The sequence below is a fragment of the Elgaria multicarinata genome, chromosome 11 (assembly GCF_023053635.1).
Source record: "Elgaria multicarinata webbii isolate HBS135686 ecotype San Diego chromosome 11, rElgMul1.1.pri, whole genome shotgun sequence".
Classification (NCBI taxonomy): domain Eukaryota; kingdom Metazoa; phylum Chordata; class Lepidosauria; order Squamata; family Anguidae; genus Elgaria; species Elgaria multicarinata.
The window spans coordinates 27,352,934-27,375,450 of NC_086181.1; the positions used below are offsets into that span (position 1 = coordinate 27,352,934).

General features: G+C 44.0%; 1 protein-coding gene across 5 annotated transcripts in view; it reads left to right on the top strand.

The window, feature by feature from the left end:
• The window catches only part of GREP1 (glycine rich extracellular protein 1), a 40,688-nt gene extending 28,351 nt beyond the window's left edge, over window positions 1-12,337 (top strand). For 4 of the 5 annotated variants that reach the window (XM_063137258.1, XM_063137261.1, XM_063137260.1 and 1 more), the window contains 5 exons: window positions 527-610; window positions 7,299-7,361; window positions 7,737-7,823; window positions 10,706-10,759; window positions 11,979-12,337. In XM_063137258.1, coding sequence (XP_062993328.1) covers window positions 527-610; window positions 7,299-7,361; window positions 7,737-7,823; window positions 10,706-10,759; window positions 11,979-12,004 — 314 coding nt within the window. In that variant the 3' untranslated portion in view covers window positions 12,005-12,337. The remainder of the gene's footprint in view (window positions 1-526; window positions 611-7,298; window positions 7,362-7,736; window positions 7,824-10,705; window positions 10,760-11,978) is intronic. The other variant, XM_063137259.1, reaches the window with a different exon arrangement.
• The last annotated feature ends 10,180 nt before the right edge of the window (window positions 12,338-22,517 follow it).

The following is a 22,517-nucleotide window of genomic DNA, read 5'->3' on the forward strand; positions in this document are numbered from 1 at the left end:
GTTTTCGCTTGTTTGCGCTTCCACTGCACCCCGCCCCTTCTCCTTCCTCCTCCAGTTCATTGGTTGTGGTACTCTGATAGGTGTGTGCTCTGCACCCACCCACCCCCACTCTGGCTTTGTTATCTAGCAATTACTGATTTAAGGTTTCATCTGGGCTCTGTTTCTGCGGGCAATGAAGGTGGTGGTGGTTGGAGCACTAAAAAGTCCATTCAGCTGACTAACAAGTCCCTTCGATGTCCGTGCTGGAGAACTGCCCCTCCCTCCCTCACCTTTCGTCAGCAAGACTCCATTAGCACACACACCCAACAAAGGAAAAAGCGAGAGGGGGAAATAATCCAGACTTTCCCTGTACCAAAATAAAACATAACAAGGGGAAGAAGGGACCAGATGAGTGCAGGACAGGGATGACATCATGTGAGTACCACGCTGCAAAACCACTTACCAGGAATGGCGAGTGTGCAATAAATCGCTGGTGTGATGGAGCTCTTTCTCTTGCCCTTCTTCTGTCTCCTTATCTACATCACAGGGGCAGGGCAGCTCCCATACAGTGGTCAACCTCAGCAACCAGAGGCTGCTGGCCTGGGAGGTAATTATGGTGCTGGAAGATATGGTAAGTTGGGAAGTGAGGTGATTTGTGGCTAGGGCTGCTTGTGCTCAGCACAAGTGTGCAGAAACAAATAGCATTTTGAATCAAGTGCAGCAACAGGTCTCCTACCTATAAAAAAACCCTCTCAAAACATTTGCAAGAATTTGCTTCTTTTCAGGGTATTTAAGTTTATTTATTTATTTATTTATTACATTTCTATACCGCCCAATAGCCAGAGCTCTCTGGGCGGTTCACAAAAATTGCATTTAAATGCCCTCTTATCTCTGATCAGTAATCAGAGATAAGAGCAAAAGAAGCTTTTGGACTGGATGGGGAATCCTCAAAAGCTGGAGGTCCCGTGTCCCTGCTCTAGATCTTCTGATAGTCTGTGAAGATAAGCTTGAGAGTTTGTGGAAAGGACAGGTTCTGTGGCCAGTGGGCAGAGCTAATGTAGCCTTCTCAGCTCTTTACGCTTCAATACCATCATCAGGATCAGAACCAATTATGCAAAATAGGACGCACACAAGCAAATCATTTTAATTTGCATAAGACATACAGGTTGCAGTAGTTTGCTTTTCTTAGCACAGTACTGGAGGTCCCTTGGTGCAGAATTTTCATTTCCCCAACATATACAGCCCTGGTTGTGACTGGATGCGTCCTAGGTTCTAAATTCATATGGATTGCAGACAGTTGCACCCTCAGCAAGGGGTGCGATTCCTCCAGGAATGTGGGGGAGGTGGGGGAGTGACTTGGTTTTGGTGGGTTGGGTAATATCCCCTTGGCCTCCCCCTCCTCTTCCTCTCAGGCCTTCCAGGACCTCCCCAAAACTCCTATGGAGCTCAAAGAACTAGCATAGGGGCTAAAAGCACAGCCATCTGCTAAAATGCAGCATGGATTGGAAAAATAATACTGAGGTCTAGTTACATGACCAGTTTGGGTTCAGATAATGATAGCTGGTTCCCAAGAACTGTAGATACTAAAGAGATAAATTGGTATCTTTTATTGGACCTACTTAAGTTTAGTTTTGTGTGGGAACATGAAAGCGCTGGGGTTTCACAGAACTGTTCACCAGACCGAATGGATAGGAGCAAATCTTTCAGGAGTATATGAGTCATGTCGTATTAGCAGTTGGAAATGTTTACATCCCTGTCGTTATTATGCTGCCAATGTGGACAGTGTTTTAGGGCGTAATTACATGTTTTCTGCCACAGGAAGATTTCAGTCTAAAATCTGACAGAGGAGAAGCATTTTATGAACATTTTCTAGGGTGACCATACGAAAAGGAGGACAAGGGCTCCTGTATCTTTATAAATTGTATAGAAAAGGGAATTTCAGCAGGTGTCATTTATATGCATGCAGCACCTGGTGAAATTCCCTCCTTATCACAACAGTTAAAGATGCAAGAGCCGTGCCCTTTTGACCAGATACAAAAGAGGGCAGGATTCCTGTAGCTTTATCTGTTGTGATGAAGAGGGCATTTCAGCAGGTGCTGTATGCATGATACAAATGACACCTGCTAAAATTCCCTTGTAATCTTTATACAACTGCTAAATATACAGGAGCCCTGTCCTCCTTTCCATACGGTCACCCTACATTTTACAAAACACCAAACATTTGCAAGGAGGGTGTTGAAAACAGTTGTGGCGACCAGATTGTCTCTACATCTCATTCATTGTATTCAACTATCCATCAGCACGGTGGCACATAAACTAGCCACAGAAAAGCTTGATATTGGGTCTTTGCTACAAGGTTTCCAACTTTTAGCAGCCTCTGCTCATGTACTTTTAACAGCAGCACGAGCAACAGACATTAACAGGTGATAATAAACTCCATTTGCTTGCCATGAAAATCTTCCCATGCCTGATTTCTGCAGAACAAGTTACCCGTTAAAGGCACAGGAGCAGGCTTTTTCTGATTGGTTGGAAACTCTGTTCTGATGTCACAGCAAAGGACTGTAGTGAGGTGAGGGCGAGTCCTGTAGAGGAACCTGACTTTAGTGCTTATAACAGCTGGGGGATCTCGTGGTAACATTCCCTGAATTCATTTGGACCAAAGATTTTACGCATTCACTTGACAAATGGGGAAAGCAAAGGGAGCTGAAATAGAAAACCTGATGAATGCTCTGGAGGTCCATGATTTTTTAGCATTGCTGCTGCTAAGCAGCTGTAGAACTGATCAGACCCTTTAATAAAGGAGGGGGTCTTCAAATGTGGACAACATCAGTCAGCTCTTGATTTACTCCTCTTTCCATCCCAAGCTAAGCAATACGGCCTTTCATCTACTAGGGAGTTGTAGTCCAGCACATCTGGTAGACATCAGGTTGGGGAAGGTTGTATTCGAGTGAGTTTGATGTTCTTTACAGAAATGCTGTGGATGACTCAAGGCCATCCTGATTAGGAGGTCTGTGTCTGTGAGGATGAAATATCCTGGAATTCCTTGTTGGTGCAGACAGGTGCTGTTATCTCACAATATATATGATCACTGAGAGCATCTCTACACCAGTGATATATGGCACATTTATGAATGGCCACTTACAGAAGTTTGCAGGTCCTTTATATTATGTTGTCAACCTCCTGCACATCTCCCGCGCCTCCCCAGAATTATCCTGTTCTTAAAAAAAAAACTGGATAGGATATCCCAATTCTTCTGAAACATCGCAGGATTTCTTAACGTGTGCAGCTGAAGTTGTGCTACAAAGCACCCACTAGAGCAGAGCTTTCTAAACTGTGTGTCGCAACACGTTAGTGTGTCAGCTGCAGTGTGTAGGTGTGTCACGCGAGTCTATGTGAAATAAGCAATACCAAGTTGCATGCATTTTTATCCAGCAAAGGTGCCAATTAGTATGGTGCACTAGTATATTCCCCTTCTGTCGTATCCGTGTATGCACACCACGGTTGAGGGATCATACAGATAGTGCGCATGAGCAGTATGCATAATCAGGTTGAAACAGCTGATTCTGCATCACTTCCGGTGACGCGGCTACACCTGAAGTGACACATTCAAGAAATTCCATGGGTCCAGTTTTTGATAGAACACTGTCTCAACCGCCGCTCGATTGCAGCTCGACAAAATTGGTTCAATGTGAAAAGTCTTGGAAATGTATGTTATTATCTTGCAAATCATATATTTTAAAAAATATAAATGAAAGGTTTTCATGAGATATGTTGTGTCCCCATACATTTCATTATTACAATTTATGTATGTGTCCGTATCTCTCATAAGGGGTTAGTTTAACCTCCGGTTTGCTAGTAAAACTGAATTACTGTGTTGCGAAATGATGCATGTCTAAAAAGTGTGTCACCAACATGAAAAGTTTGGAAAGCTCTGCACTAGAGGTCACTGTCCCATGCAAGGCTATGAGCACCAAAAGGAGAAGTTTTCCATTAAGACCATGTGGTCGCCTCTGTTTGCCCATGTAATGGAGTCCATCACAAGCAGTGCAATTTTCCTCTAATGTAGAGATGCTAAGTGATAGCAGCATCCTTGGTGAAGAAGCCCCCACCCTTATGCATGTACACACACATGGACACAACTAAATGCACAGCACTTCCTCTGCTAGGCCCAACCCATCCCATCCACCCATCTGCTTGATAAGCATTATCTCCTGCAGAGAGATGGGGAATAACCCGAGCAGACAGAGGCTCTGTGCTTTTAGCCAGTGCATGGCAGGCAGAAGTATAGCTGGTGCTGTGATAGGAAAGGTTATACCTGTTGAATGTCTACTTGTCATGCAGCAGTTTACTTTATTTATTTAGGGCACAATCCTATGAATGTTTAGACAGATAAACATCTTTCAACCCGCAGCATTCCTCAGCCAGCTGATTCTATTTTAAAATATCTCTAAGCAGTTAATAGCACAGTGCCTCTGTCAAGGAAACAACTGGTGGCAACTAGTGAGGACAGGGGAGAAGAAGAGCCAGGAAGGAACAGTTTTTGGTGGCAGCTTGTGCTCTTGATGGGAAGTTACACTGAACTTCTGGGGTAAGCTGAGAGCAACTCATAAGGCAGCCTTTCCTTGCAAACTAGCTATCGCACAGACAGGAGCTAACCTTCCTACAGGAGATCCAGCCAGCTGCCATATGGTGTTCAACCTGCCAGTCTGGGTACTGAAGGTAAACCAAGGCCATATGGTAAGCATCAACTGTGGTTCTATCTTCCTATGCTCCTGTTCTTGCTACCTCAGTGCCTTTTTCCGCAAGTTCCAGATCATCTTTGTGGACTTCCTTGGTCTTATTCTTCCTGCTAAGCCTAGCAAGAAGCAATCTTATGGTCTAGTTAATTTCAGCCTTCTCTCCCTAAGGTGTGAAATTGACTAGACCACACAATTGCTTGCCAAGATCTGCTTGTGAGGAAGGGATCTAATCTTTCCCATTGGCAGGATCTTCTCCTGAAAGGACAAACTGGGCTGTTGACTTGAGTAATTGAAGCTAGCCCAGAGTAATTGAAGTAATTGAACCCTTGAGTAATTGAAGCTAGCCCAGAAATGTCTGGATTATTGGCAAAGGACAGAGGGCAAAGCTTCTAGGCAGGTGTCAAACCCATGGCACCTCCCTGTTTAGAACCCCCCTGCTTCTTTGTCTCTTTTACACAGGTGGGCCACACCTGATATATGGATCACAGCCTGGATGGACACCAGGGCTAGATGATAAGAAATTCCACCTCATAGAGGCTGGGATGGAAAAACGGGCCAAGCAGCAACACATTTCTAGAAAAAAAGAAGTCAGTGCTCAAGCCTGCCTAAAAGTCACAAACTGTATTGGGTCTGGTTGAGCATTGTCTATTGATTAAGGAGACATCATTTTGCTGTAATCAGAGAGTACCCATTTCACTCTCACAGCTTTTCTCCTTTTTAAAATCATTACTTGACAAGTCCCACGGCAGAGTCCATGGCACTGAAAACAGCTCCTCTCCTCTCCTCAAATTCCAGAGCCATGTTAGGGCTCATCTACACCAAACAGGAATTCCACTATGAAAGTGGTATGAAAGTAGTATATAAAAGGCAGGAGCCACACTACTGCTTTATAGAGGCATTGAAGTACACTGCAGGGTCTACTCTACTGCTTTATAGCGATACTGAAGTGCAGTAACAACTGCAGGGTCCATTGACACATCTACACCAAGCAGGCTGTAACACTATGAAAGCAGGATATGGTATGTGTCAATGGGCCCCAACAGTTGTCAGTGCACTTCAATACCACTATAAAGCAGTAGTGTGGCTCCTGCCTTTTATATACCGCTTTCATACTGCTATCATAGTGAAATATCCTGCTTGGTGTAGATGTTCCTCTGCCTGTTACAGAAAACACACAAAAAGAGTCCCTGGTGCCTTAAAAGACTGAGGGTGTTTCCAGACGAAGCTATTATTGAGCCATCGTGCTGCCTCATCCATGGAATTTTTCCAGGGGAGAGGAGGGGCAGTCCAGACGACACCTCCAGTTGTATCTCTCCTCCGTTTTCCCACTGCGTCTTCCATATTCTTTCTTAATGAAGAAAATCCATTAAGAAGAAAAACATGGAATTGTTGCGCAATGCCTTCTAATTCATAGCAGTAGGAGTCCTCCATCTGGAAGCGCCCCAACAGATTTATTATGACATAGGTTTTTGTGGACTAGAGCCCACTTCATCAGATGCATGTAGTGTAATCCTCAACTGGCATGTCTGTCTGTCTGTCTGTCTGTCTGTCTGTCTGTCTGTCTGTCTGTCTGTCTAGATGCATATATAGGTATAGAAGGGGGGAATGTAAACAGTGGAGTCAAACGGCTATGAAATGTCTTGACATTCCGTGGAGTCTGTGACATTTCTATGTGAAGCTCAAATGTATATAAATAAGTACTGTGACCATTGACAACAGTAGTAACGTCCAATAACATAATCTTCCTAACTGTGCGATGCTAATTTAACACTTGTAGTGGGAGAGGAACGTCTGAACTTGATTGAACCCCAAATGAAAAGTATCAAACTTAATTCTAGGCCAGCAGTTTCAAGTTCAATCTTCTGTTTGAGATGGCTTTGGAGAATAGTACATAACTTTCAGCTCAGTAACGAAGGGGGAATCCGCACGTCGTTCCGAGATCGCTTCTAAGCGACCCCAGTGCGGCGTGAAAGCGATCGTGTAACTGGCCTTTGGAAGAGCCGACGAAGAGACGTCCTTCCCCCCGCCACCGCCACCACCCGCAGACCTCCTCGCTGGCTGGGACGGAGAGCTCGGCTGAAGAAGGCGGGGTTGAGAGCGGAAGAAGCTCTCCACCCCGCCTTCTTCCCCCGAGCTCTCCATCCCAGCCGGCGAGGAGGTCTGCGGGTGGCGGCGGCGGCGGCGGCGGTGGGGGGAAAGACGTCTCTTCGTTGGCTCTTCCAAAGGCCAGTTACATGATCGCTTTCACGCCGCACTGGGGTTGCTTAGAAGCTATCTCGGAACGACGTGCGGATTCCCCCAAAGTGTCCTGGGAGGCTGAAATATTCTCCCTCTGGATTTTAGATGTGAGCTATATTTCTGTTTATACTTAAACAGGTCTGTCTCTATGCAAGAACTGTTTGTCCTATACAGGCGGCAGAAGGGCATTGTTGGCAACTAATGGCATACATTATGTTGGAGTACGATGGATTCTAACCCTGGGAGCAGAGCCCATGAAGTGAGATGATGGCAGTGACTGTGGTTTTGGAGTGGTTTTTTGTGTTATACTCTTTCCTCTTCTCCCTCTCTCCCTCTGTGCAGGCAATGGAAACGGGCTCGGGTATATGAATGGTGGAGACCCCCAAGCTAACGGACTGGGGGCAGGTAAGACTGACTGCAAAAAAATAAATAATCATAGGTGTGCGCAGCACATTTCATTAGGGCGTGCACCCAGGGGAAAACCCTTGGGGGTGGGTGGGAAAGCGCTCTTTCCAGGGCCTCCAGAAAGTTGTATTCCCCCCACACACACCATGCTAATAGGGGAGAAATACGCGCTTTCCAGAGGCTCCAGAGACATTAGGGTGTACCTGGGCACACCCAACACATCCCGTATGCATGCCTATGTCTTTTATAGAGTTCACAGTCTGCTCTCTAGACAGAATACCTCCCGGTGGGAACTGGTGTAAATGGGAACACCTTCTGCAACCAGAGACTGTTGTGCCTGTACTGTGCTTAGTGTTTGCCTCTTGCTTTGCTTAGCAGGTGCATATGGTCCCCTTGCAGCAGGACAAGCACCAGGAGGGTACGGCAGTCCACTAGGTCCTGGGCAAGCACTGGGAGGATACGGTAGGTGGTGCTAGACTTGTGTGTTCCTGCATCAATGGGGAAGAGGTGCCTTTCCAGTTCACAGCGGGTAAAGGTGGGGGCAATTTCTTAGTGTGCACCTTGTTTTTTTTACCCAGTTGCCGTTAAATGGAAACTGCAATTAGTCTGAAGCAGGACTTCTGGGCTTTTGTCTGGAGACTGATGACACTAGAGTCGATTAACTCCAATCTTGTTCCAGCTCTGTGGTTTCCTATGTTATTTTTATCTTATTGATAGCCTGGCTTATCCCACTGGCTCAGAGCAGTTTGTAGCAGGTTTTCTGAATATTAATTGTCCTATCCCCAAGGGCAGGGGTGGGGGACTTGTGGGCGTCCAGATGTTATTGGACTACAACTGCCATAATCCTTGGCCATTGTCCTGCTGGCTGGGGCTGATAGGAGTTTCAGCTCTCTAGATGTGGTTGAGCTCTAACTCCCATCAGCCCCAGCCAGCAGACCAGTGGACAGGGATGGTGGGAGTTGTAGTTCAACAACATCTGGGAGGCCACAGGTCCCTCCCTCTTGCCCCAGAGGCTCACAATCTAAAAATCTATTTGTTACCTGGCTCAATTGAAAACTAGTGGTAACTTTTAGAGCTCTTAACAGCCTGTCTTCTCCCATAAAGAACCAGCCCAAGCTTGAACATGGTGTTTAAGGGTCCAGCTGTTTGTCCATTCTCACACAAAAGTAAATGAATGGGAACAAGAGATGGGGCCTTTTCATTAATGAGACCAAAACTCTGGAATGCCCTCTCTGCAGTGGTCCTCCAGATTCTTTCTGGGAGACTCGCCTGGCACCTACTTTGCTCAGTGTTGGCGCATGAGATTTTGCGGCCTGAGGCGAAGGACAACATAGTTCCCACTCGCTCCGTTTCATGTGTAGAATCCATGCGGACTTTTAACACCAGCCTGGATGGCATGCATCCTCCAGTGCATCTGATGGCAACAGCTCTATCCTTCAGTACCCTGACTCGCTCTGCCTAATGTTAGGGCCAGCCCTGACTTTGCTGCCTTATCAATGCTTGACAAAGACCTGGCAGGATCTACACTACTGCTTTATAACAGTTTATAATGCTATTGACAACTGTTGGGGCCCAGGACACATTCCATATGCTGTTTTCAAAACACTTTCAAAGTGATATATCCTGCTGGGTGTAGATCTGGCTCTTCTTTATCCTCCCAGGCTTTTTGTTGTTAAACTATTAAACTCTATTGCTCCCATTTTTTTAATCTGGTGTCTCTTGAGTTTTAGTTATGTTATTATATTCGCTTTACTTTTATTGTGTAAGTTGCCCTGAGAGTATTTATATTGAAGGAAGGTATAGAAATTTTAATAAATAAAATAATTTACCTCAGCTGCTGCTGGACATCTTATGTCAGGGAGGCTCTCCACAAGATGGCAGTGTTCTCTGCAATAAAGCCACACTACATATCACAGCTGCTCCATGTAGTGCCCTCTTTCTGTGTGCTTATTTTTTAATTAAATATTATTGAACTTTTTTAAAAATTAAACAATACAGAATTTATTAGCAGAGCGAAGTAGCCACCTCAGGCACCATATTTTGGGCCCAAAATTTTTATTATTATCTATCTATATATTTACTCTCCAGTAGGCTTAATTTCAGTTTTCTCATTCAGGTCTCCAAATGTCTCTGATCTTCTTAGGAGAACTTTCGTTTTTGTATTTATTTATTTATTTATTTATTTAACTACTTATGTTCTGCCTGTCAATAATGACTTCTGAAATGGTTCACAGCAGAATTAAAAGTAAAAAACCAAGACATCAAGCAAAAAAAAAATAGCAATAGAATCAACAAGCACTAGACTCTACTGAAATAGCAATATAGAGCATCATCAGATGAACATTTTATCACATGCTTGCTACTGCCCACTTACGGATGTTTACACATCCTTTAGACAAAGACATCCGCCTCCTATGTGCCTCCCTCTCCTCCCACTTGTTTTTCCTTCGCAAAACAGAGCGCTTTTAATCTGTCTTTTAAGAAAATTGAATGTGCCACCATTTCCTGTTGCATGCAGGAAAAGCTGCACGATAAAAACGGCACCTGAATGGGCCACGTAGTTGTTGCTGCTTCCTTTCTTTATCCCTGTGTAAAGAGAGTGTTGCTATTGTGGGACAGCAGCAGGAGGCCATAGCGATGGTAGGGAAATGGAAAAATCCACCCATCTGATGATGCTCATAGAATCTTGGGCTGCAAACCTAAATGCACTTACTGGGCAATAAGGCCCATTTGATCACAGTGGGACTTACTTATGTGTAAACCTGAATAGGGTTGCACTGCAGACCAAGATTTTTGGAATGGGGCCCCTGGAATGTCTCTCTTTTAACATTTTGGAAAGTTGAAGGTAATGAGTTAGTCATATTAAAGGTGCTTCCAGGCGGTGGTGTCCTAGGATTACAAATGTGAAGGCATTGTGCAACTATTCCATGCTTTCATCCTTAATGGATTTTTTGTAGTAAGTGAAAAGACAAAGGATGGTGGGAAAACACAGGAGGACTTCAAGTGAAAGCTGATGACATCTGCTTTCTGTGAATTCACAAAAACATTCTGTGAATGAGGCAAGGTGGCGGCACCATAAAAGCCTTGTTTGGCTTAGGGTAGACTTACTGAAATCAATGGGACCAACTTGTCATGATTTCAATACTCCAGCTTTGACAAACTCCGAATCCAACCCTATAAACGCTGCAATTTGTATAGAGGCAAGCCACAAGATGATTTAGAGTGAATTTTCGGATTTTGATCAACTAGGAAAAGGCTTGTAAACCAAAATAAGACAAGATAAAAGGGATAGAAACAGCTCTGTGCAGTTCAAAGTTATCAGCCTGTTCTCTCTTTTGCTTCAGGAGGGAAAGAATCAAAGTATGGCATGAATGGATTCCTGGGAAATGGATACAGAGGTAAGGAATAGAAAATGGGATCCATATACCTTTCAGTATTTGGGCTGTTGCTCACCCATGCCCTGCCCCAGCCACTTTGGCATAATCTAAGATTCCACAAAATAACCTGTAGCCATAAGTACACCACAGCCTTAAACAGGTTTAATAGCAAGAGCCTCTTTCATGAGAGCCCCAGGATCTGTGGTTATGTGAAAGGGGCTAAATAATATCACTTGGAAGGCTGAGCACCTTTATAAAGGTACAGTTGAAGGAAGCCATGACAGTTGTCATTGTTGCAGCTAGGTAATTTTAGAACCTGCCTGAACTTAATTGTCTTACGAGTGCATGTGTGTGTGTTGGGGGGGAGGTGTTAGATGGCCATGAAACACACAACTAACGTTCTCTTCCCCCCCAGTGCTATTCCATACTTTACAAATACTTCTACCTTCCTTATATGTTCGTGAGAGAGAAAATGGTTGGCCACGCTGACTTAAAAATCTTCTCTTAGCATGTGTAGGCTTGCATTTTAACTCGCTTAAAGCATAGCACCATCATGACCACAGGAATCAAATGCCACTTTGCTTCTGCTGCTCATATGTTAAAAACATTTACTTGGGAATAAGACCATTTTGTTGTAGAAAAGGGTAATATATATTTGAAAGTAAAAACATTAAAAGGAGCATCTGTAACCACGATCCAGATGCCTAGCCAGCTACTCCCATATTATAAAATACATCTTTTTTTAAAAAAAAATTGAATTGATGTTGCAGTGAACAACATCAGCCTCTGGCCTGGCCCAGCTGCTGATGCTGGACATGTTTGGACATGTTTGCTGCTGCCCACATCACCTGTTGCTCTCTGGATGGTCATTTTGACTTCCAGTTCCTGCCCTAGCCACACTATTGACAGCTACATTAGTTCTATACCTGTTTAGATGTGTAATGTAGATATGTCTTTGGCACCAGGACACGGCCTTTCTGGGTAAGGAAGGGGGGCAGTGGGAAGACCCACAACCAGTGTTGAGTTGTTGCAGGGCATTGTGACAAATGCCAGAAAACTTCTGAATGCTGGGGAAAATCTGAATGCTAGTTTCCTATCTAATCATTTGGTAAAAAGGGCAAACATTTCAGCCCACACCCTATGCCCCACCCTATGCGATCTGTTTCTATAAAGTGCAAGAATGGAATATGGAACAATGACCACCTTGTTGTCTTCATCCTCTTTCCCTCTCTTTCCTCAGTTCGCTGCCCTTCTGGAAAATGCTGAGGTACAACGTAGCTCTGTGGATTCCCCACAACAGGATTTCAGCATCCCGGGAACCTTTGGTGCTAAGTCTTGATGACCAACAACGACGAAGTCTTGTTCTAATATAAAGTTTCATGTCTTTCTTTTTTCTACTGTTTTTATTTTATTATTAGAAACGTTTCATTTTAAAAGGAGAAGAAAACGTTGCATGTTAGCTTTTAAAAGCCTTGATCAGCACATTCTCCAAGGACTGCTACCATGCCAGTTATCAATGCTATAGAGCTGTGTCCTACAAATTCCACTTTATAGTCTATATCTGGAGGCCCAGTGTCTTTTCAATTAAAAAAAAAATCCATGGTTTTGTTGTGTCGTGTCTTTATTATCCTAGGTAAGAGAAGCATAATATCTACCAAAACAAGCCTTTGTAGTTATTTAAACGTCCCGCCCCAATGCTTTTCCATTGCTATGGGTTTTTACCAGTCACAAGACAGACTGAAACACTTAGAGCTACTGTTTGTTCATACTCCAATGCATATGAGAAGTTAGAAAGGTGAAGTTAAGTATGGATCTGTGGGATTATTTACAACAATCTGAACACTGAGAAGCAGGGCGGCTGTGTAATGAAGTACTTGGCTGTCAAAACAGAGATGCATGGGAAACGCAGATACTACAATCCAAGTATGGCTGTAGCCAGCCTTAGAGTGGTCAGGTGTCCTAATTTATGGAGGGTAATCCTCTATTTGAAGGGCTGCCTAGTCCACATATGTTTTAAAGTGGGGGGGGGACATAGGAAGGGACAAAGGGGCCTTGAAGTTGCCCATCAACTGTTATCATCTGGACAGCAGATTGAACAGGTGCACAGGTCAGCTCACAGTCAATATATTTATATTTCAATTATAGTAAAGGTAATTATAGTAAAGACTTCCAAATGTTCATATATACATATAAATTAGCCAATGCATCTGTTGTGCAAATCTGTGTCTTTTATCCTTTTTTGGATGATGCATTTTTTTCTTTTTTGACAATGTGTAAGGGGCCAGCCTACCATCCTCATTGTCACATTTCCAGGGGAAGGGTTAGATTTTCCTCATAACCATCAGAAATGTCTATAATCCTGATGTTAAACTCATGTCTCTTGTTCATATGTTAGCAGCTATAAATTGTTTAGTGTCAGAAATATTTAATAACTAGTTATTTTTAAGCGTAGCTTTTAGCTACTTTGAAATGTGCATGTTCCTTCAAATCAACAGCCTGGGTACAAAGGATGCCTTGATGAATGAGTTGATGCAGGCAATATGAAATTCAAAGAGTAACAGAAAATTTAATTATAGGACAGCACTGAGTTTTGTAAGAATTCAACATGTTAATAGTTAATCCTTAACAGTTAATTTAAAAAGTATTAGGCGTAATTTACAACAATGTAATCTTAGGGAATAAACTTTCAGTCAATGATGAGCAAGCAACAGCCTGCAGCCCTGAGAAGGGCGCTGACTCACTGGGAAGGAAACTGCTCTCAGATTAGGAAGAATTTACGGCCATCTTCTCATTTTGCACAGGGCATCTGCTAGGTGAGAAGCAGTACCTCAAGTAAGCAAAGCACTGTGTGAGGAGTTCCTTCAGATCCAGAGGACACATGGTGCTTTGCAGTGCATGGAATTCTGCATGCACTGCCACCCCACACAAAATGAAAGAATATGCATGAAGCCTTTTGTTTGGCACGGGGACAATAGGCTGTACCTTCCCTGGCCAAGATGCACCATGGGGTGGGGGAATAATAATAATAATAAATAATAATAATAATTTATTTCTTACCCACCTCTCCATTTTGATCGAGGCGGGGAACAACAGTAAATATAAAATACATAAAACTGAATTAAAACATAATATACATTGTTAAAACATCCTAAAAACATTCTAAAAACATCCTAAAATTCCACTGGATAGGCCTGCCGGAAGAGATCAGTTTTGATAGCTTTCTTGAATACTAATAGACTGTCAAGTTGATGAGTCTCCTCTGACAGGCCATTCCACAGTCTGGGAGCAGCAGAAGAGAAGGTCCTCTGGGTAATACCTGTCAGCCTAACTTTGACTGACTGAAGTAGATTCTTCCCAGAGGACCAAAGTGTGTGGGGCAGATTGTACTGGTGAAGGCGATCCTGTAGGTAGCCTGGACCCAAACCATGTAGGGCTTTAAAGGTGATAACCAACACTTTATACTTTGCCTGGAAACTAATTGGCAGCCAGTGAAGAGAAAGTGATAACACCATGAGCTCATCTACACCAAGCAGGATATTCCACTATGAAAGCGGTATATAAAAGGCAGGAGTCACACTACTGGTTTATAGAAGTATTGAAGTGCACTGACAACTCTTGGGGCCCATGCCACATGCCACCATATACCACTTTCATAGCGTTATATCCTGCTTGGTGTAGATGTGTCATGAGCCCCAACAGTTGTCAGTACACTTCAGCACCACTATAAAGCAGTAGTGTGGCACCTGCCATTTATATATCGTTTTCATAGTGGAATATCCTGCCTGGTGTAGATGAGCCCCATGTCTGCTTCCAGATGGAAAGCTCCTAGTGCTAACCCTCAAAAGACATTGTGCTATGAAAAAAAAAAAGACGAGAAGCAGAGGGAAAACACAGGAGGGCAGGAAATGGAAGTGAGGTCTGACCCCCTTGAAAATTCAGTGGGCAAGGCAAGGCAAGGCAACTGCACAATAAAAGCCTGGGGTTGGATCCACATTTAGCTGCATGCAACTGGACTGGTGGACGCCCCTCCACCCCCCAGCAGCCTCACAGCCTCCTGAAAATGGTACATAGAGAGTTAGGGGACCCTCCTGAATGGATTGAGGTGTGGGGCAGGCAGGATTCCCTCAAAACTGGGCAGAGGCACCTCCCGTGTTCAAAGACCTTTCGTCAACTGTAGGTAGATTCTGGATCCAACTGCTTGTTTGAATGTGCTCCTGGCTGGGGATGTGCCTCCCCACCCCCCAGGTAAAGTTAGGACAGGTGTAGTGTATGAAGCATAGTCCAAGAAATTTGAAACCTATCCCTGAAAATGCTGCAAGAGGCATGTAGTATCCTTACAACTTTGAGAAGATTGGCAACACACCCACCCACAAAAGGAGTCTTGTAGCACCTGTCTTTTAAAGGATCATGCCATGAAGCTGATTGGTGAGTCAGGTGAGATAAAGGGAAGTACTTCACACAGTGTATAAACTATGGAATTTACTACCATAAGTGATGGCTAGCAATTTGGATGGCTTTAAATGGGGATTAGACAAACTAATGCAGGATAAGGATATCAATAGCTACTAGTCTTGGTGGGTATACACTACCTCCACTCTCAGAGGCAGTAGGCACTATGTACACCAGTTGCTGGGGAACATGGGTGGGAGGGTTCTGTGTTGCACTCATGTTCTGCTTGTGGGTTTCCTGTGGGCAGCTGGTTGGCCAAGGTGGGAACAGAATGCTGCACTAGTTGGACTCTTGGTCTCATCCAGCATGTTCTGAATCCTATACATGCCTACTCAGAAGTAAGCCCCATTTACTTTAGTGGGGTTCATTCCTGATTAAGTGGCTGACCAAGAGATTTATTATGGCATACTATTTTGTGTAGAGTTCCTATTTATTTATTTATTTATTTAATTTCAGAATCAGCCAAAGCTCTGGACAGATATTTAATTATTATTACTCTTTATAAATATTTATTTATTACATTTATTTACTGCCCCTTAGCCAAAACTCTCTGGGCGGTTTACAAAAGTTAAAAACAGTGAACATTAAAAACAAATATACAAAAATTTAAAACCATCAAAAGCATAAAAACAACAATATCCACTTAAAACAACTATTTAAATGGAATTGCAGGCTCACTATGGCATAAGCCCTCATAGACAGTCCCATACACCTACATTATTCAGTATGGGTGAATTTGCAGGCTCAGTCTAATCCACATGATAGTAGAAAAGCAGAGGGCTATATAATTTTAGACTGTTCAAAATTGGGTTTGTGAAAGGAAGCCATTCTCTGTGTTTACGTTTTAGCGTTCACAGCTAGACTGTGGTTTGAGATTGGCAAAAGTTCAGCTCTGGTTGCCCCAGTGCACTGTGGGCTAGAAACAAGCGGGGGACAATGGCGCTGAGGCAGCAATCCCACATTTTAACCATCATAATTCTGAGGGGAAATACAAAAAGGGAGAAGTTCCCATTCGTGCTCCTCAAGCCAGACGTATCTCCTCCCTTTTTCCTCCCCCCCCACCGTAAACTCTTGTCGGCTCCTGATTGGCTAAAAAAAATGGCGGCGAAGCAAGGGGAGGGAGGAATAGGAGAGAGAAAAGCGAGATTCGCTGTCAGGGCGCGCGCTTGGTCTCTGACCCGCTCCTCAACGTCTGTTTTGTTGTGGGATTGCAACGCGCGCGCCCGCCCTCCCGCTGGCGCGCTCGCTGCGGCTGTGACGTAGGGAGGCGGAAGTGGGCGAGGCCATTTGGAATTTTGGCGCGAGAACCGGGCGTTGAAAGCTTCCTTGGGGTCTTCTCGCGCGCGCCTTGGAGCGGGGGGGGGGGGGGGAAATCGCCCACTCACGCACCCTGGGCGCCTTGGCTGAAGGAAAAAGAAAGGCTGCTACATCCGGGAACTCACAACGGGACAGAAACAAAGCCTTTCTTCTTCGTCTTTTATCCCCAATCCTTAGGGACTCAGAGGACATTGGTTGAAAAGGGGCTTGAAGAGGTAAGTCTTTGGTCTTTCTCGAGTTTTAGGGTGGTGGTTGTGGTGATCTTACTCATGCCAACTTCAGGGAGACTGGCCCAGCCCTGATGCATGCTGGGAAAGTATAGCCAACTGTGGTGGTGGGAACATGCCCCCCCCTTCCCAGGTTTTTATTTTTTTAAATAAATGTAATTGTGCTTTTAACATGTTGGTTGTTTTATTATGGTTTTAATTTTTGTGAACCACCCAGAGAGCTTCGGCTATTGCGCGGTATAAAAACGAAATAAATAAATAAATAAAATAAATTAAAGCAAATTTTCCAACTGCACAAATGCCCTGTCAGGCACCCACCCCCTGCGCCCCTGCCAAACACATTATTTCTCTTTCACGACTGGACAAACATCACCAACATTAGTAGCACCTTAAATTTAAAGACAGATGGACAGGGCCATATGGATACCCAGGACCAACGACAGACCAAGAGAAGTACACCACTGGTTGCCATCTACAGCCCCCAATTGAAACCACAGCAACGGATCATCAGTGAACTCCAACCCATCATCAGCACAGACACTTTTCTCTCACAAGCCTTGGGAAACAGACCAGTCCTGGCCTACAGACAACTTCCCAACCTGAAGCGGATGCTAACCAGTAACAGGACACAGGACAGGGACACAGTCAGAGGGACCAGATGATGCAATCGACCCAAGTGCCAACTCTGCCCCCACATCTGTTCAGGCAACACTGTCACAAGACCCAACAACATCAGTCACACTATCAAGGGCACTTTCACCTGCATCCTCCAATGTAGTATATGCCGTCATTTGCCAGTGTCAAACAGGTCAACCTCTGAGCAAGAAGAATAAATGGACACAAATCAGACATAAAACAAAGCAGAACCTAGAAGTACTTCAACCTTCCAGGGCATACCATTGCTGATTTGAAAACCACCATATTACAACAAGTACACCACAGAGGAAGAATGCATTGAGAAACCGCTGAAGTGGAAATTAACAAGAAACTGGACACTACAAAGTGGTTTTAACAAAGATGACAGCTTTCTATCCCACTACATGATTTAAAAACTTCTATTTGGACACTAACTGCTTAACTCCCAAACCTCACCTCAAGAGAACCCTTCCAAGCGAACACTATAATCCTATGGAATTTCCTTGGAGTTGAAGAGGTTAGTCTGTTTACAAGCAAGCAAAGCAAGTTAAAGGAAGCTACTTAGTTTGTTTTCAAGAGAGAAGCTTCTCTCAGGACCAGTGACATGAGAATGGCTTTAGAGTCAGTTCCTGAGCAGACAGGAAGAGGGAAACAGAAAAAGGTTGATGAGTTTCCATTTTCTCTGACCTCCTAGAGCAAAGAGGCAATTTATGATTGGTTCAGTTGAGTTCTCTGTACTGGGCCTGGGGTAGCTTCAGTCTCTGAAAAGAGTGACTCGGGAGGAGGACTCTGATGTAGGTAAAGTAAGAATCCTGAAAGCGTAGGGACACAAAATAAGATGTGTTAGCTGTTGATTTCTTTTGTTTGCTTATCCCAGTACAATCCTCAGAACTGTGTGTCTGGTAGATTGCCCCAAAGAGAGAAAGGGCCAGAGGGGATGGATCCTCCTGTAAAATCTGTGGTATTCAGGAACCACCCAGGAAAGAGTTCAGGTACAGCAAACTTATTTATTGTGAAGCTTGAATATTATGTGCCAGGCTCCATCATGGCTCTCCAGCCTGGTCTCGTTTGCATGAGCTCTTCCTAAAACCTGGGCTGGAGCAACACCAGAGTCTGGCTGGCCTTAACAGCTACTACCAAAAAAATATGGACTAGATCTGTAAACAATACACCTCCCTCCTGTTTGCCTAAATCCAAGGAATTCTGGTTTAAAGAAACATTTAGACTTTAGAGCAGGTTGCACACATACAACCCCCAGTTCAAAGAGAGTATTGCTAGACTACGATTTTCCAGGTTTCCAAAACAATTTCAAAGTTCCTCCACTCGAACAACAAAGAGGAGGAACAAAATCTGGTGGCAGAAGTTAAGTGCATAGTTGCATTCTGTGATTGTTTCTTTTGTCTTTTTGGCACCCAGACTTTATCATTGTCTTTATGCTTTGTGTGTGTGTGTGTGTTCATGAAATATATAAAATCCCTGTCTGGAGTGCCTCATTAGATTCAGCTTTGAACTGCAAACACTCCTAGTTTGCTCATTATGCATACCAGTGACCAAGAACACAGGGAGGGCGAGTTACTAACAAGGGGTGTCCCAGGAACACCATAACATATTAATTAGGCTGCCTGGATTTGAAGGACTGTGATACTCAACCCTACATGCACTCCTATTTTCTTTCTTTTGGTTACAAAATTATTGTTACAATATTCACGTTCAGTAATGGCCAAGAGGGAGGGACAGCAATGCCTCACAGGATGGCTCGTTGTCAAGTCAAAGTCAGGTGCTGATGAACATCAGACAAAACCTGTCACTAGAGATGGACAAAATACCAAGGGCAGTTCTACAGCACATGTTGAGCTTCAAGACTACGGCATCAGTAGTTCCATTTGGTTTGGGAGTAGGGGACACTGCAGCAACCAGGGCAGTGAAGAGGTTCACAGCAGTGGCAGTGCCATGGACCAACCACAGACTGCAGCCATCAGTACTGGAGACATGGGATTATCGTCAAAATCATCAAAGGGCGAAGGAGAAAAGAACACATGCTTCTTTGATATGGGCAAAGCTATTAGTAAAGCAACAGAAAAGTTGGCTAACAAGATTGGAGGTGTAATGCTTCATGTGTATGGAGATGCCAAAAAACTCGCCTTGAGTGGACACTCCTTTGCTGCACGTGTTGTTATCAGCCAGTTTTCCCAAGTCTTCTCATTCAATTCTCTGAAGTTGCTGAACAATGTTCCTGTCGAGCTTCAACATGTAAGTCCAAATAGTCATCATGATTTCCTCCAGTGCATTGTAGAGAGTGACCAGGAGCGTCTCCAGAAAAGGTTGTGCAAGGACACACTAGCCCTGTCACTACGCAGTGATGGATCAGTAGACAGGACACGCATAGGCAAAATTTATATATTGGCCAAAGTGGTTCTCAAAATCTGGAGAAGAAGAGCAATACTTCTTGGGAGCACAAGAGCCGATAATGCGCAGGGCCTCAGGTCTGCAATTGAAGAGGGTTGCAAGGCCCTTGCAGGTTCGCCGAATTACAAGAACGCCACTACGATCCTTGCCCGCATACTTGCTGCAAAACCCCAAAGTGCTGATGTTGAGAGGTTCATAAGTGTAAGTGCTGCACTCAGAAGTAAAAATAGGGCCGGACTATCTGTGCAAACAGAAAACTTATATCTTTCTATTCATAATATGTCATCATTGGCTGACTGGGACCCCAGACCAGCTGTTTTGCATTGGCTGCAGAAGAAAGAACATAGGGTGCGAGACAGGCCTAAAGCACAAGAACAGGAGTACTTTAAGGGTATTTATAAGGGTGTGACAAAGCATTACCTGCCTGAAGATGAAGGTGAAGAAGAGGAGGTTCTGGCCAAAAAGAAAAAGTTTTTAAAAAATGGTTTGGGCATTTGCATAGCTAATGGTGAGTAATGATAGGAGTTGTAGGCCAAAAAAATCTGGAGAGCCACAAGTTGCCCATCCTTGAATGTAAGGTATGGGTACTATGGGGTTGTGTCACAGACTTAGCGGGAAAGGTGGGCTTTGAGAAGAGTATTTAAGAAAGAGGTGGCATCATGGAGACATTCTAGTGGATTTTAGTTCCAAGTATATGGCGATGGCCAACAGAAAACTCTGGCGTGGGTTGGTCCATGAAGTCACGAAGAGTGGGAAGCGACTGAACGAATAAACAACAAACAATATGGAAACAGTAAAGGAGAAAGAGTGTTTTGAGGGAGCAGGAGGCCTTCACATATCTGAGGGTACTGATGTACTTATTTATTTATTACATTTCTATACCGCCCAATAGCCGAAGCTCTCTGGGCGGTTCACAAAACTTACCTCTGTGGGGGACCAGGACTCTTGAACTATGTTTGCACTGGGTGTTAATTTAGGTTTTTGTGTTTTCTAAAGGGGATTAGACAAATTCCTTAGAAATAAATTGTACATTACATTTTTAATCTCACCTTTCTTTCAAGGTGATCAGGCTATGCAGTCCCTCTCCCCCTTCATGCACACACTCAATTTTATACTCGCTACAATCCATTTAGGTATTTCAGGCTGAGGGAGAGTGAGGAGAGTGGAGTGGAGATCACGGAGTGCAGGTTTGAGCCTGGGTCTTCCTGCTCTTAGTTTGACACTGGGCACCACAGAGACATTTTGTAGCTGTGATAGCTAAATGGAACCCCCATATTCAGAGCAGTGTACCTGTGAGTACCAGATGATTCTAGAGACAAATAGGAAATTGTTATCACCTTATCTGCTTGTGAACTTCCAAGGCACCTGGCTGACTGTTGTTGGAAACATAACTGGACTAGGTAGACCTATGGTCTGAACCCGCAGGGCTTCTATTATGTTCTTAGTTTGATTGCACTCAAGTTGGAAGTGGACTGTGATGACAACACCCCACTCTGACATAATTATCTACCACCCAGCATTGTTGGGATAAAGGGGGAGGCGGGATGACCCACATGCCCGGCTCTGAGCTTTTTGGCAGAGAGATGGGCTAGAAATACAGCAATTTTGAAAGTGGTTTATTTATTTGGAAGGCATGCATTTTTATTCTGAAGTAAGTTCCACTGGGTTCAGTAGAGCTTATTCCTAAGAAAGCATGTATGGGATTGTAGCCTTCTACTCTGTTTTTCACATAGAGATTCAAGTGGCTTATGACAGATAATGCAAGCAAAGAACTTCTGGTGTAAATCAATACTTTGAAGCTCTTCAAATCTTCCTGTTGGTGCACCTTTTAGTGCTTCTCCTTTCCGTGACTCTGCTGACAGCTTTGTTTGCTTTAGTTTGAGTGCCTCTAGAGATTTCAGATTCCAGACTTGTCAGTTTCTCCTGAATGTCATGTGGTGTATCAGGAATTTCTAAGGCCATTAGAAACTCCATCACTGTTACTGATGGCTCCAGGACAATTGCAGCAGATGGAGGAAATGTATCTTACCTCAAATGCTCCCCAAATGACCGGTGCCTGGAGACAGCAGCCCATAGAGCATTGATCTTCTAAGATAGAATTCTAGTGGCTGATTGGGAGGCCCAGCAGTTGTTAAAGCCTCTGACTGGTTCACAAAACCTTAAAATGGGTCCTTTTACAAAGGACAAAAATAGGCAGGTCTCTGCTACAAAACCAAGCTACAAACGAAGTGAAAGACACAGACATGACTTGTGCCAAGCTAAAGTTTGTTTGTTCCCAGAGTTGGAAGCTAGAAATGAAGAGCTATCTGCTTATATCAGAAATAACATTAGTAATGCCTTCCAGGTTCCAGTGCTTCCAAATATGACTGTTGCTAGGAGAAGAGAGCCCATTTCAACTGAATGTGTGCTCCTGGTCTATGCGGTTTTTCCATTTGGGTTGCACATGGGGAAAGGCTTCAGTTATGGAGCAAGCCTTTTACCCACAGCTCATGTCAATTATCAGTCTGTGAAGGGTTCCTTTTCTCTCCCAAGAATTTTAGAGACTGTCATGTCAGTCAGTGCCTTCAGGGAACCATCCTGAAAATACTTGCCATTTTATATGTACTCTTTTCTCCTTCCCACCCACCTGATGCCCAGTGAATTTTAAAGCCCCCTGTATTCCAGCACCAGAGAGACTGACTGCTTTACCATTTGGGTAATGGGGGAAGTTGCCATGGAAATGATTGCACATTCTCCTTTCAGAT